At 47.5% G+C, this 19749-nt stretch overlaps 2 protein-coding genes across 6 annotated transcripts; both read right to left on the bottom strand.

Annotated features, from left to right (window-relative positions):
• Positions 1-106: 106 nt before the first annotated feature.
• Positions 107-4843, bottom strand: TMOD4 (tropomodulin 4). 4 transcript variants are annotated; one of them, XM_004776742.3, is made up of 10 exons: positions 4697-4836; positions 3493-3657; positions 3134-3290; positions 2700-2816; positions 2072-2161; positions 1758-1888; positions 1558-1665; positions 1022-1165; positions 617-761; positions 107-222 (listed from the first exon to the last, which is right to left on the bottom strand). In XM_004776742.3, the coding sequence occupies exons 2-10, from the start codon at positions 3613-3615 to the stop codon at positions 200-202; spliced, it is 1038 nt and encodes a 345-aa protein (XP_004776799.1). In that variant the 5' UTR covers positions 3616-3657; positions 4697-4836; the 3' UTR covers positions 107-199. The 4 variants fall into 4 exon arrangements, with proteins under 4 accessions (XP_004776799.1, XP_004776798.1, XP_004776800.1 ...); XM_004776741.3 differs by having other exon boundaries at positions 4669-4834; XM_004776743.3 differs by lacking the exon at positions 3493-3657 and having other exon boundaries at positions 4669-4843.
• Positions 4844-5418: 575 nt separating this feature from the next.
• Positions 5419-17987, bottom strand: VPS72 (vacuolar protein sorting 72 homolog). 2 transcript variants are annotated; one of them, XM_004776739.3, is made up of 6 exons: positions 17788-17987; positions 12851-13003; positions 12544-12658; positions 11594-11770; positions 6298-6442; positions 5419-6018 (listed from the first exon to the last, which is right to left on the bottom strand). In XM_004776739.3, exons 1-6 carry the CDS (start codon positions 17902-17904, stop codon positions 5601-5603), a joined length of 1125 nt encoding a protein of 374 aa, XP_004776796.1. In that variant the 5' UTR covers positions 17905-17987; the 3' UTR covers positions 5419-5600. The 2 variants fall into 2 exon arrangements, with proteins under 2 accessions (XP_004776796.1, XP_004776797.1); XM_004776740.3 differs by having other exon boundaries at positions 5419-5988; positions 17788-17985.
• Between the last annotated feature and the right edge of the window lie 1762 nt (positions 17988-19749).

The following is a 19749-nucleotide window of genomic DNA, read 5'->3' as shown; positions in this document are numbered from 1 at the left end:
CTTGCTGATCCCCAGAGTATAAATAATCCCCTATGAACTGGCAGTAATCCTTGGGGGTTAGCGCCAACATTCCCACCCCAAAGCCCAAGGAAGGAGGCAGGCAGAATGGACAGAAGGGCCTTTATTTACAGGAAGGGGAGAGATGAGGATTTAGACATTTAGGGCTCCCAGCTCTAGTTGGTAAGGGGAAAAGGTAGTGTTATCTCTTTTTTTGCTGGCGACCTGTAACGGGAGAGTAAACACGAGCCTTTGTTCCATCTTCTCCTTCCTGCAAAGATGCTCTTCTTCCCCTTTCCAGTTCCTCGGCCAGACTCTTAAAGAGGTAAAGTCTTCGGCCAGCAAGCATACCCACCCCTCATTAACAAAGCAAAATAAGAAATGACATGGCAAATAAAAAGACCATGCCCACAAACAGGTATGTCTAGATTCTTTTCCTCCTTTCTACAGGTATAAATTTGGGGCGGGGGACTTTTCTATCTACTTTCTGGTCACTTAGGACTTCTCATGAGATTATTGCTTTGGCAGCACCCCAGGCTATTAGTCACTAAGTCAGCTTTCCAGAGGATCCACTACTTCCTTGCCCTTTCCTCCATAGAACATGTCTGCATTTACTCACGTAGTTCATTGTTCCGGGTCATGGCCTGGGCCGCCCGAGCTCGTGGCCCCTGCTGTGTAAAGTGGTAGCCAAAGCGGACAATGGAGGGACACTGTTCCAGCACAGTGGCCATCTCCATCTCCACTGCATCGCCAGGCCACTGGCGCTAGGGGAGGGAGAGATGAGACCCATCAGCTACACTCTCTGTGTTGTTCATGGTCCCATACCACCAACCCTTTGGGGGGTCAAAGAAGCTTGTTTCATCACAGTGGGTGATGAGGGGCTGACTTGGCTCCCTTCATAGAGACAATGAAGAGGAGAATTCAAATAAAAGTAGATGAAATCCTGACCCAGTAGTGGCTGCCCAAGGGAAGAGAGTCAGAGAATATTAGCTGAATGCAAAGACCAGAGGAAGGGAATGCTGACCTGGTTGTCTACACGGAGCTCAGTGAGTGTGGCATTTTCCCGAACTGCCTTCAGCACAGCCATGAGCCCTGTGCTGCTGATGAAGTTGGATTCAATGTTCAAGCTCTGGAGGCTACGATTCTCACGCAACATGTCTGCCACCGCCTGGGGAGTAGGGACTTGGGTTAGGATTAGGGGACAGTTTCACAAGTGACTGAGGAAAGAGAGAACAGGGGCAAGAGGGAACACAGCTCTTTAAGAAGAGGCCTTGAGGAGCTAGAGGCTAGAGGGAGACAGAAGGGAATGCAGGTAGTAGGGGAAGCACAGAGGTAAGCGTGTGGTGGAGTCGGTGGGCTGATGAGACGGCTGTGGCTCTCTGAGAAGGCAATCTGAAGATTTCAGAGCAATGAGCCATAGGAGTGAGGGTAGAGTCTCCATCAAGCTACCCTAAGAGAACATGATGGGAATAGCACCCCCAGCACAACACCTTCGGACAGCCCTGGTGGGGGTACATGTCATGGTACGGGGGGAGGGCTAGGGATTTCAAGTTGCCTTACATTGGCAATGGGGTCACCACTCCTTGTGGCCACCAGACTGAAGCTCCGGACGTAGGTATTTGTCTTCATTGCCTCACATAACTCTGTTAGCATGGGGATCGGGATGTCCTGTCACAGGGGAAGAGGTGGCAGGCTAAGGAACTCACGTATCTGGGACTCACATAGTTTAGTGGGAAGAATGGCAGGGGGCGATCAGATACCTGTATGTTATTGAGGTTCACCTCCTCTAGCTCCTTGTCATTGTTTCGAACACTCTTTAGGATCTCCTCGATGTTTGTGGGATTTGGGGGCTCATCTGGCACTGGTTTGTACTTGTCAGGCTGCACCACGCCTGGTGGGTGAGGACCAGAAGGAAACCCCAATATGTCTCCCACAATCTCCTCCCCATTGGTTCTCCTATTATTCATGTACCATACTCTCTCCATGATCCCCCTGTCTCACCCTTCACTACCTTTCCTCTGACTTTGGGACTGCCTGCCAAAGCCCCGGGTGCCATGCCCCCAGACACACTTACTGCTGATGCCTTCCGTGTTGCAAATCTCTCCGCTGCAGATGGCGTCATAGTATTGCTTGTTGCTCATCAGAGTGTACATGCCCAGAATTGCTGGAGAGAGCAAGTAGAGGGGCCATGGGTTTGTTCCCAGCCCCCCTCCCTCCTCATTCTGAATCAGTTGTAGTTTTAAGGCCTGACCTCTTCGCTCTTCCAACAAGGTTCCCACTATCCCTAGGTCCCAGAGTTCCCTTCCATGAACTGCTTAAGGTGGTGGTTTTTAAGACTTTGAGACAGGGCTAAGGGTAGGTCCCTAAAGAACCCCTAGAGGATGAGGGAGAGAAAAACAACAGCATTTCACATTCAGGAAAAAAGGGTGTGTGTGTGAGAGTGAGGGAGTCTGACTTTCTCCTGTTTTCAGCCGGGGTAGTTCCACTTTTATCTGCCTTACAATCCCTGTAAAATTGCCTTTGAGATGTGAATGACGAAATTAAAAAATGAACGAGTGAATATATAAACCAACAAAATTTTTTAAACCACGACCTGAGGCTTTCTGTGTCCTATTCAGGGCCTTCCTCACTAGTCCCATGCCCTGGGTGGAAACCCCTGGCCCTGGTGTCCCCTCCCTCCTCAACTTCCCACAGCAGCCCACCTGCAATATCACACATTTCAGCATCTGTGGCATTAGCGAGTGCCTCTTCCAGTTCAGGCTCCAGGGTGATCTGCTCCTGTGCAGGAATTTCTCTCTTGGGCTGAATATAGGGTTTCCCTGATGGGGAGATGAAGGATGGTTCAGGTAGAGGTCATTCCTCCTAAGATCCTGGTCTCCAGCTTCCTTTCCTTCTCCAGGAGGTAGAGGTCTGGGTCATTAGGGGCCACTGTAAAGCCTGAGTCCTCTACCAGCTCAGGACTACTGGGTCCCCTGATCTCTTCTAAAAGTTGAAGAGTGAAAGATGGCATGTAGGTTTCAGGGTGGCCAAGTCCCTGGGCAGCTAGAAGCTGGAAGGTGGGAGGGAAGCTGGAGGGGGTACACTTGAGAGACACCCATTTGGATTTGGGTAGGCATGGTTGTTAGGGTCTCAATACCTTTCTTCTCGCCTGTGAAGGGCACCAAGTCATCACGCTCTTTGACCTCTAGTGCCTGCTGCTCCAGGTACTGCAAAAGGGCATCCCGGTCCAGGGGCCCTGTTGGACTCTTCTTTGTCTGATCACGTTGTCGTAGTCCAGCTGGCAGGAGCATATTCTTAGGGATGAGTTTTGGGGAGCAAGTAAGACCTCTGATCTGGAGCACCTCCAGGGCTCCCTAAAACATCTACAGACACCTTTTCCCTGGCCCCCTGGGGACTCCAAGCCCTGTAGGCAGCCCTGAACTTAGCCACCCAGGACCCCTCACCCTTCCCAAATGCCTGGAGACTGCTCCTGGTCGCCTGTGCTGGGGCCCCTACCTCGGGGTCCATCTCCTGTAGCTCGCAGTCCAGCTGCTCTAGCTCCTCAGGGCTCAAGGTCCTTAGGATCTCATCTTCATCTATGTCTCTGTATTTCTCCAGTTCCTTCTGATACGATGACATGATGGCCCCCACCCCCTCCCCACTGTGTGGCACTCACGGAGCCTGGGGGACATGGGGAAAGTGATTGGATAATGGAAAGATGTACACAGACGTAGCAGGACATAAACCAGCCGAGGGTAGAACAATGAACTAGCTGCCTTGGAGGTTAGAAATCACATAGTCAGGCATGGGAAGATGGGGAGAGGTTATGTTGTGTAGTTAGAACCAGAGCTTGCTTCTTCCTGCTTCCCCAGCTTCAGCCACTCTGGTTGGGGATCCCAGGCATCCAAGCTGGATTTATCTGCCCATTGTATGACAGAGAAATCCTGGCAGCACCCTCCCCTATAACCTTGCCCGTTGGTGCCTCTTGCCCAAGCACAGCTGTCAAGGCCCCTGCCAACACAGCTGGCCCCATGCCCAGTTCCCATTGAGAGGAAGGGGGGGCATACAGAGAACTTCAGGGAAATTCCTCCTCTCTTCCTCATAATCCAGCCTTTTCCCTAAACTGGTTTAAGAAAGCAAGGTGGGGGGGTTGGGAGTAAAAGAGACAGTTCTCTTCCTCTACCCTCATTTCCTCTTTTATTGTGGGGGAATCACAATTTCACTTTCTATGTTTGCTAAAACTCTAAATCCCAAGGGAAAGCAAGGGCTCAGAAGAGCTGGGGGACTTCCAGGTTGGGGGAAGGGTGGTACGGTCTCAGAAGGGACCGAGTCCCTACAATTTGTCCCTGGCTTTGGACGGGAAGGTGACACCGGACCAATGGTTGGGAAATGCCTTCTAAATGCGATAAAGTTTCTCTGAAAACAGTAGGAAGATTAAACTCACAGTCTTTTACATTAGGGAAAATACACACAAGCTACACATACACACCATGACAAATATGAAAGACCCAGAAAGTGTGTGAGATACTTGCACCGACAATGTAAACTACTGTTAAGAGATAGGACGGACGGTGGCAGAAACATATGCTGAGAGACAGAGACACACTCCGTATCATTCCCAATAGGAGACACCCCTCTCCTCCCATCTCCCGCCAGGCTCTGATCCATAAGCCCCCTGCCTTCCCCACCTACCAGTCCTGGTGGCCACCTCCCTTCTCACCTCCCCTTCTGTCAGTTGGTCTGTCGGTGCTACTGGAGCACTGTCCCAGCAGCGGGAGGAGCCCAGTGCTGGGGAAGAGGGTGGGGGAACAGTGAGCTCAGCATTTTATTATTTTAGCTCTGGCCAGGTGGGGGGTGGTGGGAGATCACATATACACAGCCCCCATACCCTGCCCGGCCCTGAGAGCCTCTAGTGGCCACCAACAGCCATGGCACTTCCTTCCCCTTGTGCGTAGCAGCCTCAGTCTGAGCAACTGTTCTAGGAGAATCACCCAGTTCCTACTTATTTGGTGCCTTGCTATATTCCAAGCAGTGACTACAAGGTGATATAAAGTTAAGTATAAGAATTTTGTTTGGGGAGCGCCTGGGTGGCTCAGTGGGTTAAAGCCTCTGCCTTCAGCTCAGGTCATGATCTCAGGGTTCTGGGATCGAGCCCCACGTCAGGCTCTCTGCTCTGCAGGGAGCCTGCTTCCTCCCTTCTCTCTCTCTGCCTGCCTCTCTGCCTACTTGTGATCTCTCTCTCTGTGTCAAATAAATAAAATAAAAAAAAATTTTTTGTTTGGATGTCTAATTTAAAGGTGTTTATAATCCAGCTGCAGGAATGAATACTTAGAATTTTAAAAAGGAAGCTCACGATCAACTCTATTAAATAAAATGAAGACCCTTATATACTCAGACATTCACAAAGACTTCTTGCTCCCAACTCTAGATCAGACACCAGACGAAGGGGATGCTTCTTTTTTATTAGATTAAAAAACACAAAACCAGCAGGAACCGGGGGGAAAGAAATATAGAAAAGGGCTGGGCAAAGTTCAGAGCTGACAAAGGGAAGAAGTAGGGAGACAAGGGGAAACATGAAGAGCCCCAAGTCAGGGCAGGAGAGGGGTTTCCAAGGACTAAGCATCTTATTTGATGACAATTTTCTGGCGCAAGGCTCGGGGCCCAGAACCAGAGAGGGGCTCAGGAGGGGGTGGGCCAGGCCCCAGCGCTGAGGCAGTGGGCGGCAGTCCGTGGGCAGTGATGTACTTCTTGTAGGCCTCACGGATGATCTTGAAGGCTCGAGCAGTGGCATAGGGGATGTCTGTGACAGGGTCCCGGTACAGGGCTGGCCGATGGGTGACAGGGCAGACCTCCCGAACAGGGACCTTTGGGGGCCGCCCTTGGGGAAACCATTCCTCAAATGTTGCATCATCGCTAAAAGTGATGAAGGTACGGGAGCAGCGAGCTGGAGGGACGATGGGTCCAGTGCCTGCACGGGGAGTCAGCGCAGAGGCTGTGGGAGTCGGATCCAGTCTAAGAGGAGAGACCGAAACACAAAAACTTCTGAGGAGAAAAAACAACAGATAAAGAGAGATCAGACAGGCAAGGAAAGAGATGAAGGAGGCAGAGTGATGAGAACGTTCTGAGAGAATCAAAGTGACAGATGGGGAAAAGCAAGCTGGGTTGAATGAAAAACTGGAGAGAATGAGGAGAAGCTAAAAGAAACAAGGAGCTGAGGGAAAAGGGCTCTGAAGGACATCCGTGTGTTGGAGAGAGCTGCGTGAGGAGAGCTAAGGAGGGCAGGAGAAGGCTCTCTCCCCTTCTTCCTTGTGACACACTCACCCTTCCACATCCACATTCTCCTCTTTAGGGCCTGGCTCCCCAACAAGCGGCACCGTCACCGAATGATAGGTGATTATGGGCCCTGGGCACTTCCGCTTCTTGTGCACCTGCTTCTTTTTGTCAGCCTCGAGCCTCTCGTATGTCTCTTCAGGGTCAAAGGAAAGAATAAGGGGAAGGTGAGTTCCCCCTGTGCCCAAAGTCACTTCTGTCCCACAGTCTTGACGACCTTCCTGGCTGTCCAGTCTCTGCCTAAGCCATTCACACAAATCCTGAGGCCCCCTCGCACCTCTACTTCTGACGTTTTCTGCTTGCCCCCAATATCCTCTCTGCCCATTTCTCCTGTCCACTTGGTTTCTCATGAACTCGGAAGAGGGGGACTTTAGAACTAGAAGAGACCCTTGGATAAGGAGCCTGCTGTTTCCTTCTGTATCCCTCCACAGCTGCCCTGTCCACTTGCTCCCAGCAAGAGCATCTCGCTGTGTCTTCAGGCATCTTTGGTCATTACAGAGCTCCTTCCTATTTTAAGCTGAAATATGATGCCTGATGACAGTTTTATCTTTTGGGGCTATAAAGAATGCAGGTCTGGTCTGTCTTCCATATGACAGTCCTTTACACAGTTGAAGTTATTGTCCATGTCTCTCCAGGCTGATCACAATGCCCATTTCACCAAGCCATTCCTCGTAAAAATGGTTTTGAGATACACTCTCAGAGGTTATAAGCTGGGCAGCCCACTTAAGTGTTTTGTGTGATCTGTTTTGTATCGTATTATTTTATTTTTTTAAGATTTATTCGGGGGAGGGGATAGAGTGTGTGAGCACATGGTGGGATGGGGAGAGGGAGAGAATCCTCAAGCAGATTCCCTGCTGCTACAGCCTGATGTAGAGCCCAATCCCAGGACCCTGAGATCATGACCTCAGCTGAAATCAAGAGCTGGATATTTAACTGACTGAGCCACGTAGACACCCTAAGGAAATTACATTTAAACAGAGATTTCAGGGCACCTGGGTGGCTCAGTCATTTAGCATCTGCCTTTGGCTTAGGTCATGATCCTGGAGACCTGGGATCAAGCCCAGCATGGGGCTCCCCGTTAATGGGAAGCCTGCTTCTCCCTCTCCCACTCCCACTACTTGTATTACCTCTCTTGCTGTGTCTCTCTCTCTGTCAAATAAATAAATAAATAAAATCTTTAAAAAGTACATGAACATAGAGATTTCTGGTTCCTCTTAAAATAACAAGAAAATCTGGCAACCCTGCACTTGCATTGTCATGTGGCAACAACGAGCTGAGCGAATAGCTGCCTCTCCTTCCGAGCACTCTTGCAATTCACCACAGTCCCCTGGCGGACTAGTGACACTGCACTACAGCAGTTTGTGGTTCCAATACACGTCTCTTCCTCAAGGACAATGACTGTGACTCATTACTACCTACATATTCCCGGGGCTGGGCAGTGTTCCGCACATTACAGGCACTCAACAAGTATTTGTTAATGCTCTGTGGTCAGAAATATTCCTGTCCCTTTCCACTGAATGAACTCCGAATTTCTGTTTCTTAAATGTGGGTACAATCCTCAAGATAAAGTCGGGTCAGAAAAGTGTGCTCTGGGAACCCCACCAATGAGTTAGCCTCTTTTGAACTTGGAATTCGGATAGGTAATATTGCTTTCTTTCCCTTCAGCCAACCTTCAAACCCTTCTCCTTTCGAACACTTCCCTGTGCCTTCCAGAAATCCTCCATAATCAACCAATGCATCTATGTCCTCTAGTTGCTCCCTCAGCATGCCCTCGGCAACTTGATTTCCCAGAAGCCCATCACCCTGTCAGGCCCTGCTCTCCCTGCAACCCTCTGGCAGAGGCTGCTCATCCTGCCACATCCCAAGCAGGGCGTGCCTGTGTCCTGCTGAGCGCACTTTGCGCTTTACACCACAGCTCCTCTACCCATCTGCAGACCCACCTCCCCGCTGACACAGATGCCACTGGGTTAGATCACCTCTCCTTCCTGTCATGCTCCCTTCCCTCCCTCACCGAAGACTTCAGCAATCCTTTCCACTCTTCCTCTCCACCAACTCCTGTCATCCTACGTCACGCCGGTGACCTCAAACATGCACACACGGGTAATCCCTTCAACCTCCCATCGCCACAGTTTCTTTACCAATCTCATCTCTCAACAATCTTCCTGTCTAGGACACTTGAGTTATTCCATTCCGCTCCAGCTACAGCCCATACTTCGTTACTGCCTGCAACTGCCCCAGCTCTGAAATACTGCAATCACTCATCCCAGGCTCTGGCCCCAACATCCTACCCTTTGGGTCTTTTGCTCCCCTCTCTAGATACCTCTGTTCTTCCTCCCGTACACAGACCTCTCCATATTCTCTCTCCCTAGTGGCCCCTTCCAGGCTTCATTTCCTTTGTAAATCAAGGTTAGGTTCCTCAGTCTATCATTTTAGTCACTCTTATCAATCAAAACTCCATGACCCAGACCTGGATTGCTGAGTGCTCCTGGAGAAGTATTACACAACAGGGCAGACTATGAACGTATGTTCCCCCCAATTTTTTTTTTTAAAGATTTTATTTATTTATTTGACAGAGAGAGATCACAAGTAAGCAGAGAGGCAGCCAGAGAGAGGAGGAAGCAGGCTCCCCGCAGAGCAGAGAGCCCGATGCAGGGCTCGATTCCAGGACCCTGAGATCATGACCCGAGCCGAAGGCAGAGGCCCCAACCCACTGAGCCACCCAGGCGCCCCATGTTCCCAAAATTTAAGACTCCCCCAACATCAACAGAATATTCTATCTCAAAATTTCAAACACTCTTCACTCTCCCCTCAAGCTTTCAACCCTATGCCCAACACCTGACAGGTGATAGTGCCTAAAAAACATCAGATGAGAACCACTCCAACGTCCTGTTATGGGTTACTAACCTCCAACTATAAGCCATCCTCCCTCCCTCCCTCTTAAGCTAATTCCTTCACCTGTGCTCTAGCTACCCCTTCTCCGAAAACCTGCACTATTAACTATCCTTTCTTTCTTCTTTGTCATTATACTCAGGTGCTTCTCATCAAAGACTGAGTTCCTCTGATCTTTGAATAAAACAAGCAAAGAAAACTCTACATTGACCCTAGACCCTATAGCTTTTATTCCTTCTTCCACCCTTCACAGCCAAACTTTTTAAGCCTGCTTCAAAATGGTGTGGTTCTCAAAAAGCGCTCTTTAAGGTCACCTCTGACTTCTTTGTCACCAAAACAAATGGACACTTCTCCATTCTCCTCTTGGGTGACATCTCTGCAGCATTCAGAAGAGACTCTCAAACATTCTCTTTGCTTGGCATTCTTAAGGCAATTCTCCTGGAGTTCTCTAACTCTCTGGCCACTACTAAGCTCCTCTTTGATGAGCCCATTACATTCTAGTGTCTGCAGGATTCCCTTCTGCCTCTGTCTTCTCTTCCTCATGCTTTCTCCCTGGCTGATCTGACCACTCCAACATCAACAGTGCTATCTTTACTCAACAGACTTTCAAATTTGTTTCCAGCGCAGATCTTTTGCCCAAACCCGGCTGTGTACACTGAACTGAACTCTAAGCACTGTATGGACTGTTTCTAGACCCCTCAAATTCAACATGTTCAAAAATGAACTCATTTTCCCCTGCCAAACAAGCTTCTGCAAGGTCTCCTATGTCAGTTACTGATGTAAGAAGCCTGGGAGTTACCCTCTTTACAGTGGTCCAAACCAACCAATGTGGTCAAAGGATGTGGACTCTAATTACAGTGACATCAAGGTCACCTCACTGTTTGTGATGGCTCTAAATCATTTCTGTTTTGAGGGACAGCTACTGCTTGAAAGCACTGAATTACCATTATACAGATAAAGATTAAATATCCAATTTTAAAGTCAGTATAATGAAACAGTCATGAAAATATATCCTGAAGATACTGGAAGTGAAGTAAACCTTTTCTCAATCATTGTGTTCTTTTGGAGTTATCTAAATTTGAGAAATATAAAAAGTGGAATGGATTGGGTCTCAGATATTCTGTGTAAAGAATCTTCCACTCCACATTTGGGCTATAAACATTCAACCAGGGGTGCCTGGGTGGCTCAGTGGGTTAAGCCACTGCCTTCAGCTCAGGTCATGATCTCAGGGTCCTGGGATCGAGTCCCGCATCGGGCTCTCTGCTCAGCAGGGAGCCTGCTTCCCTCTCTCTCTCTGCCTGCCTCTCTGTCTACTTGTGATCTCTCTCTGTAAAATAAATAAATAAAATCTTTAAAACAAACAAACAAACAAACATTCAACTATACATTCTTGCTCACGTAAGAGAAAAATTCAGAGAAAGAAAGACTGGGGTGGGGGGCGGTATAGAGAAAGAAAAAGAACAGATTAAATACTACAGCTGATTCTGTGTTATTTCACCCAATGAAAGTATGCCCCACACTAAGCATTTGATGGGATGTGTGCAATCTGCTATTCCCTCACGTACTCTCATGATTTAAGACTCTCAACACCCTATAAAGGAATGTATGTTCTGGAGCACCTGGGTGGCTAAGTCAGTTAAGCATCCAACCCCCTGAGTTCAGTTCAGGTCTTGATCTCAGAGTTTTAAGATCCTCTCTCCCTTTTCCTTTGCCCACCCCACTGTAACCCTCCCCAAGAATTCTCACTCTCTTAAAAAAAAAAAGTATGTTTTGTACAGTCTATTATTGTAAACAACTGTGTACTCAGCATATAAACTGAAGAGATTTTAAAGAATTTTTTCTTTAAAATAGTTCATCTTGGGGTGCTTGGTTGGCTCTGTGGGTTAAAGCCTCTGTCTTCGGCTCAGGTCATGATCCCAGGGTCCTGGGATCAAGCCTCGAATCGGGCTCTCTGCTTGGCAGGGAGCCTGCTTCCTCCTCTCTCTCTGCCTGCCTCTCTGCCTACTTGTGATCCCTCTGTCAAATAAATAAACAAATTAATAAAATAGTTCATCTCATGAATTAATTCTGGAAAATTTCTAATTTTCATGATTATCATTAAAGTAGGCACTTTGTAAACCAAAATCGCAAGATACAAGTAGGTTAAGTAATTTGCTGGCAGTCTTATAGCAAGCGAACAGCACAACTAGGATTTGAACTTGGTTCTATGCAATTCTTACACTTCCTCTTCCCTGTAACTTGTACTTTAGAGCTCTGCTAACTGCCTTGTTTCTTGTTCCTCATCCCTCACTCTGCATTTCCTTTGATTCCCTCATTCAGAGTCTCCATCTCCCCAGCTGCTCAGGTCCTCCAGTCTCCATTTTTCTCAGGCCCCTCAGCCCTCTGACCACAGACTGACCCAGTGAACGTAAGTTGAGCTCCTCTGTGATCTTGGCCTCTCTGAGCAGCTCTTCCTGGGTCAGTGGCCGTTCACAGTGGGGCCCCTTTCGCCGCCGTGACTGGCCCTGCCTCTCTTGTACCCGAAGGAATGTCTGCCGTGTATGCTCAGCTGTAGACTGACGCATAGACTTCCGACCTGGGAAAGAAGTAAGAGAGGAAGAAATCTTTGAATTCATGTCCACCTCTTTTATTTATTTATTTTCAAAATTTTAAAACTTGTTTGGAAATCATTTCAAACTTATAAAAAGGTTGCAAGAAGAGTCCACAGAATACCTATGTATCCCTTACCAGATCAACTCCTGTGAAGCTTTTGCCCCATTTGCATTGCATATGTTTTCCCAAATGATCTGAGGGTTAAGCTGCACACATCTTAGCTCTTGACCTTAAATACTTTAGTGTATATTTCCCAAGAATAAGGGTTTTCCAGGTACCTGGGTGGCTCAGTCCGTTAAGCAGCTGCTTTCAGCTCAGGTCACGATCCCACATCGGGCTCCCTGCTCAGCAGCAGGCAGCCTGTTTCTCATTCTGTCCCCACCCCCCCAAGGGCGCTCTTTCTCTCTCAAATAAATAAATAAAATCTTAAAAAAAGAAAAAAAAAAAAAGAATAGGATGCCTGGGTGGCTCAGTTGGTTGGGCAGCTGCCTTTTGCTCAGGTCATGATCATGGAGTCCCAGGATCGAGTCATACATTGGGCTCCCTGCTTAGTGGGGAGTCTGCTTCTCCCTCTGACCTCTCCCCTCTCATGCCCTCTCAAACAAATAAATAAAATCATTACTAAAATAATAATAATAATAATAGTTTTTCTTATATAGCCATAGTACAGTTATCAGCTTTGGTAAACTTAACACTGATACAATACTTTATCATTATGTTCCAATTTTGTCAATTGACTCAAACATCTGCACTCACTGTCAGAGCCATCATCCTGTAGTTCTAGTGGCAGCAGTGCCTTCTCTTCTCGGGCCTTCTGAGAGCTACCAGCTGGAGTGCTGACCTTTCGAGGCCTCAAGCTCTTGAGAGGCTCCTGGGGAGAGATTGGAATCAGATACCAGGGAATAAAAGTGACAAGGAGAAAGATGAGGATCTTAAGAGAAAACTAGCACTGCAGGAAATTGGACTGTTGGGGGTGGGGGAGCAGAGTACTGGGACCTCATGAAGGGCACAACAGAAATGATGAAATTATGGAAGTACAAGAAAACCAGGATACCCTCAGCACCTTATAGGCTTTGGTGACTACTCGGCGCTTCCTTCTTGGCTCTTCTGCTTCTCCATCACTGGATGGTTCATCCCCTTCATCAATGTCAAAGTCAGAGTCCACCTCATCCTCTGTGTCTGACTGGTCCCCTTGATACTCATCATCACCTGATTCCTGAGGACATAGGGAGATGAGGTTCTCACTGTCACTGAGTCATCAGTGCCCCTCCAGGAACAGACTCTCTTTGCTTTCTTGATTTAAGAGTTGCTCCGCTCTCCTTCCCAACCCAGCCCTTCAATTTCTTCAGGCAAGAAGCCTTCCAAGCTGATGGCCTTTGGCACCAGCACCACCCCTTCCAGATTAATCAACTGCTCTTTACTTGTTGCACACTGTGTTAAATGCTGGGATACAAAGGATGTGGTTTAATCTCTACCTTCAGGGGTCTCACAGTTTGGCAGAAGACAGGACTTAGTGTAAAATGAAGTTTGAATACAAAGCAACTATAAAGTATCAAACAGTACTAAACAGTACTAAAATGTTACAGGAGGGATGCCTGGGTAGCTCAGTCAGTTAAGTGGTCAACTCCTGATTTCAGCCCAGGTCATGATCTCAGGGTCCCGAGACTGAGCCACATGTTGGGCTCTGTGCTCAGCTCAGCAGAGAGTGTGCTTGAGGATTCTCTCTCCTCTCCCTCTGCCCCTGCTCCCGCTTTCTCTCTATCAAATAAATAAATAAATAAATCTTTTTATTTTTTTTTAATTTTTATTATTTTTTAAAAAATATTTTATTTATTTGACAGAGAGAGATCACAAGTAGGCAGAGAGGCAGGCAGAGAGAGAGAGAGAGGAGGAAACAGGCTCCCTGCCGAGCACAGAGCCCAACGCGGGACTCGATCCCAGGACCCTGAGATCATGACCCGAGCCGAAGGCAGCGGCTTAACCCACTGAGCCACCCAGGCGCCCCAATAAATCTTTTTATTTTTATTTTATTTTTTTTTTAAGATTTTATTTATTTATCAGAGAGAGAGAGGGAGAGAGAGCGAACACAGGCAGACAGAGTGGCGGGCAGAGGCAGAGGGAGAAGCAGACTCCCTGCCGAGCAAGGAGCCCCATGTGGGACTCGATCCCAGGACTCTGGGATCATGACCTGAGCCCAAGGCAGCTGCTTAACCAACTGAGCCACCCAGGTGTCCCCCCAATAAATCTTTTTAAAAGTACAGGAGCTCAGAGGAAGGCACACTTCCCATAGACTGGTGGTCTGGGAAGGTCTAAACTTTACACTTTATTCCTTTAGAGCAGGGATTGGCAAACTTTTACCGTGAAGGGCCAGAACAGTGGGCCACATTTGACCAGCAGGTCAGGGTTTGCTGAGCCCTGTTTTAGACTCTAAAGAACAAAGATGACTTGAGTTGTGGTTTAAAATACTGGGGGGGGGGGGGATACCTGGGTGGCTCAGTCGGTTAAGTCACTGCCTTCCACTCAGGTCATGATCCCAGGGTCCTGGGATGAGTCCCACATCAGTCTCCTTGCTCAGCAAGGAGCCTGCTTCCCCCTCCCCCTCTACCTGCCTCTCTGCTACTTGTGATCTCTCTGTCAAATAAATAAATAAAGTCTTTAAAAATAAATAAATAAAATAAAATACTGGTAGTGTTCAGGCAGCCAAGAGGGCAGAGGTATCATGGGTAGATAGAACAGCAAGAAAAAAGGTGCAGAAGCAGGAATGTGTATACTTTGTTTATGGAATATTTAGACCTAAGTAAAGCAGGTTTGTCTTGGTATAGAAATCTTCCTAGCTGACTGCCTTTGATTCCAGCACAGCCTTCTTCCAACATTAACTAACTGCCCTATGCTAGAAGACTTGAAAAGACGGCATTCGGTCAATAGAGAAACTTACATATCAGGCTAATAAATTAATGACTTATATAATTTATAAGCAAGTGATTCTCAATCCTCTCCCTCTCCTTACTTGTCCCACTACTGATAATCATTACTGACATAAACTTATGAGAAATAGGTCTCATTCCTCAGGTGTGTTGGAACAGATAAATTATGGGGTACCAGTATTCCATATAATGGGGAGCCAAAGAAGACTTGGGGAAATAGAAAAACTGTATACAAGGGGTGTTTCAGAAAGCTCTGGAGGTGGGGCACCTGGGTGGCTCAGTGGGTTGAGCCGCTGCCTTCAGCTCAGGTCATGATCTCAGGGTCCTGGGATCGAGTCCCGCATCGGGCTCTCTGCTCAGCAGGGAGCCTGCTTCCTTCCCTTCCTCTCTCTCTGCCTGCCTCTCTGCCTACTTGTGATCTCTCGCTGTCAAATAAATAAATAAAATCTTTTTAAAAAAAAAAAAAAAAGAAAGCTCTGGAGGTATGCAGCTGAGTGGAGTAGAGAACATATAGAGTATAGCCTAGAATTGAGGGGCTACAGGTCAGGGCTAGAATGGCAGTCACATCGAAAAGTAAAGGGAAAAACACAGTTGGGGGCAGGGGAGTCAACTGGGCAGGGTGGCACCTCAAACATGTGGCTCTCCCTTCAATCAATGATGTAGACCAACAAGCTGATCTTGGTACACATGCTGCCAAAGCAGGCAAATAGCACAGACAGTTGACACTCCAAGCTAGCCAGAGTTCAATCTTGCACAGATGACCATCATTTCCTCCCAACTGATGTTTGTGAAAGACAGCCTGGGAACACATTAATCCCCTAGCTCTAAGTATTAAGTCATCTCACCAGAGAGTAGTTCAACCACACGGTAGCTTAATGTCCAATCAAAATGCTTTCACTAAGTTATGGATTTACTACCATTCCTTTGGCTTTTATCAAGGGTCATTAATAGCCATGACTAGATAAGAGAATGTTTCTACATTACCTACTGAACCCCTGTTACTTTATATATCTTATACAAGAATGCAATTCTTCCTGGGATTTAATGCTGAATAAGTTTCTCTCTCTTAGAGAATATATATGCCTCTTTCTTATTGAAAAAAGAAATTCAGGGCTTGGCTGCCAGGAAGCTCACAGCTAAATTTAATATCAATTGCTATTACCAATTTAGCAGAGGCTCCTGGTACAATTACTTCAGATCTGTCTCTATTTTTACTGTTCCTACTTTTTGTTTGTATGGTAAGCCTCCTTTAATCTCTTTTGGAAGCATGAACGGTACATATTAAATAACGACTCATAAAATGACAGGAATAGGAAAATGGCCTTTGGGGGAGGGATGAGAACATTCTATTTTAAACTATAGTTGGTCAGGGATGTGTAAGTAATGACTCCCAGTCATCAAGTCCTGTGGATTCAATTTCCTTAATTTGTCTTGTAACCTACTGCCCATGTTTCCCTACTCCCACTACCTCCTTCAAGCCATTCTCCTCATTAAAGAGTGAGCTTTCTAAAGTACATATTTGATCATGGTACTTTGATGAATGGATGGAGAGTAAACTCTCTAACATGCTTCACAAGGCCCAACATGGTCTGGCCTTTGCCTACTCCCTCCGGCCTTACCAACCTTTATTCTACTGTAAGGTTTGGAGAATGAAAGTAGGCATGCATATACCAGACCGAGACTCCATACCTTTACACATTCCACCCTAGACCCTTGGTGGGTTAACCTTTCTCCTTACCCCGGTCCCAGCCAAGGCTTACTTTTCATACTGTAGTGAGTTTAAACACTATGTTCCCCAGGGATGCCAATCCTGACCAATAACTTGGGCTCCCACATTTTACCACAGCATCTCTATACTTATCGTACTCTTTATCACACAGTATTTCAACTGTTAATCCAACTGGTTGCCCCACTGGGGTCAGGAATACAAACAAAGTGGTGTTTTCAATACTCTCTGCTTCCCCCAGAACTTAAAATAGTGGTTGGCTTGCCCTAGCTTCTCAAAAGATATTTTAAGAATGGACAGATTCAGGATGCCTGGGTGGCTCAGTAGGTTAAGCAGCTGCCTTCGGCTCAAGTCATGATGCCAGTGTCCTGGAATCCAGTCCCACATGGCGGGCGGTGGTCCTTGCTCCGCGGGGAGCCTGCTTCTCCCTCTGCCTCTGCCTGCCACTCTGCCTGCCTGTACTCTCTCTGTCTGACAAATAAATATAAAATCTTAAAACAAAAAAAAACCGGACAGATTCAATCAGTACCAGGACCAACCTAATCCAGAGAATGGACCTATACCGTTGAAGAAAACAGACCATTTCTAAACTTACAGAGCTTACAACCTAATAGAAAAGTATAAACAGGGACGCCTGGGTGGCTCAGTTGGTTAGGCAGCTGCCTTCGGCTCAGGTCATGATCCCAGCGTCCTAGGATCGATGTCCCACATCGGGTTCCTTGCTCAGCGGGGAGCCTGCTTCTCCCTCTGCCTCTGCCTGCCTGTGCTTGCTTTCTCGCTCTCCTTCTAACAAATAAACAAAATAAAATCTTAAAAAAAAAAAAGTATAAACAAGTAGGCAAACCAAATCTAATTACAATTTGAGCTCTATTCTATTAAGCAGCAGTCAAGGAAGGGTTAGTTAACTAAGGAGCATTTACATTAAGAGTTGAAAGCCGAAAAAAGAGCAGACTAAGCCCCTCTATCTTTTGAAGAGACTCCTTTCTGTACTTCAGGTGGACAGCTAGCTAGGCAGTGGGCCAACGAGTATATACCGCGTGACTACGATGAGCTCGCGCACGTTATTAGACGTCGGAAGTGCGGCGAAACGTGCAACTAGAGAAGTACACAATTGGTTTCTTCCATATTCGGGGGGTGCCTCCGGAGAGCCCCTCCATCCCTGACCCCTCCAAACCCATCCAGGACTCCCCTCTCCAAGGCTCCATTTCATCCCCCGGCGACTCTCCCACCCGGTCTCCAGTACCAGCTCCCAGGGCTCCTCTACATTCCCCGCCCCCTTCTTTGTCCGAGGTTTCTGTTCTGGACTCCTTTTAGCTTCCTCCCCTCCCTCTTTCTGGGCCCGGCTCTTGCCTCCGTGAAACCCCCATAAGTCGTCTGGTAGAACTCGTCTTCCTCCTCTGCCTCCAGGAGCCCAGAAAGCCGGTTCCCCGCAGTCTTCCGGGGGGCCCGGCCCCCAGCCAAACTCATCCTGCCTACCGAGACTGCGCCGCTACCAGCGGCCCCACACCCAGTGCGGCTATCGGAGCTCGGCGATCGACACCACTACCTGCGGATGGCAGGCGGCGGCGGAAGCCTCTGGTCCACAGGCAGACGTAGCAGAGCGTCGAGAGGCTTCCAGTTGCGTCCTCCAAGCCCTCCTCACTCTGCAGACCCGCCGGCTGCCGACGCGGAGATCACCCCAAACTCTCTGCCCTTGCTCTCGCCGACTTAACTGTGGAATGACTGGGTGTCACCAGGAGCCTTAGTACCCTAAGTCCAGAATTGGGGAGTCAACAAATTTTCACTTAGAAGAGGTCAGACCCCCCTCTGCTCCAGTCCGTTTTCCATTCTGCTTCTAGTAGTGAACGTTTTTTAAAAACCCAGACTTTGTCTCTCTTCTACTCAAAGATCTTTAATGGCTGCCCGGCATCTTCAGATTAAAGTCCCAAATCCTTGAGGCAGAATAGTAGTGTGGTTAAGAGCATAGCTTTAGAGCCAGCCAGACTTGAATTTGAGTAGAAGTTAGTATTCTGGCTAGTAGAAGTTAGTGATTTTGGACAAGTGGCGGAATCTCGGTTTTCTCATCTGTAGAAGTGCAACTAGGGGTATCCGGCTGTCTCAGTGGATAGAGCATGGGACTCTTGATATCGGGGGTTGTGAGTTCAAGCCCCACTTGGGCCTGGAGCCTACTTAAGAAAAATGATAAAATGGAACTAATAATATCTACTTTTTAGGGACGCCTGGGTGGCTCAGTGGGTTAAAGCCTCTGCCTTCGGCTTACGTCATGATCTCAGGGTCCTGGGATCGAGCCCTGCATCGGGCTCCCTGCTCACTAGGAAGCCTGCTTCCCCTTCTCTCTCTCTCTCTGACGGCTGCTCTGCCTCTTTGTGATCTCTGTCTCTCTGTCAAATAAATAAATAAAATCTTTAAAAAAACATATCTACTTTTTAAAGTTGTTGAAAAAGGAGTGAGGGGATAGGGTGGCTGGGATAGGTATAGGGTGATGGACATTGGGAAGGGTAAGTGTTGTGAGCACTGTGTATTGTGTAAGACTGATGAATCACAGGCCTTACTCCTGAAACAAATATTATTATATAAGTAAAGTTGTTGAAAAGGATAAGAGATATACTCCTTGTAAACTGCTTCACACAGGATTTAGTAAGCACATAGATGGTTAGAAGGTGGTAACTACTACTAACATGGCATTCAAAATCCTTAATAATTTGGCCTCTCCCTGTCTTTCTAGCCTTACCTCCTTCCCTATCCCATCCCAGCATCACTTCCCAATTCTGTCGTGCCTGCGTGCTTTTCCTTCTCCTGAGGATTCTTTCCCTATCTTGTATACCTGGCAAAATTCTGGTTCTATAAGATGGGGAAGTCTTCTCACTCACCCACCTCGTTTCCTGGCCCTGTGATATGGTCTGACTGCTTTCCATGGCCCTTTCTGACAGGTCTTCATTCATTTACTTACCAAATATTTACCGCATTCCATAATTCTGCCCATAACCATGGAGATCATGCCTCCTCCATTCTCCAGAGTAGTTTTAATCTCATACAGTCTGTGGTATTTTCAAGACCCTTTGTCAACTTCTTTCCCCATCTTTTACACTGAAAATGTGGTTGTCAAACCATAGCAACTGTATGTACTCTATGATGGCAGCTATTACATTTTAAAGGTTTTTTTTTTTTTAAAGATTTTATTTATTCGACAGAGAGAGATCACAAGTAGGCAGAGAGAGAGGAGGAAGCAGGCTCCCCACCGAGCAGAGAGCCCGATGCGGGGCTCGATCCCAGGACCCTAGGATCATGACCTGAGCCGAAAGCAGAGGCTTT

The sequence above is a fragment of the Mustela putorius genome, unplaced genomic scaffold, assembly GCF_011764305.1.
Source record: "Mustela putorius furo isolate JIRA1106 unplaced genomic scaffold, ASM1176430v1.1 tig00000695_pilon_pilon_pilon, whole genome shotgun sequence".
NCBI lineage: Eukaryota > Metazoa > Chordata > Mammalia > Carnivora > Mustelidae > Mustela > Mustela putorius.
The sequence above is the reverse complement of the archived record's forward strand: the minus strand, read 5'-3'. Positions and strand labels throughout refer to the sequence as shown.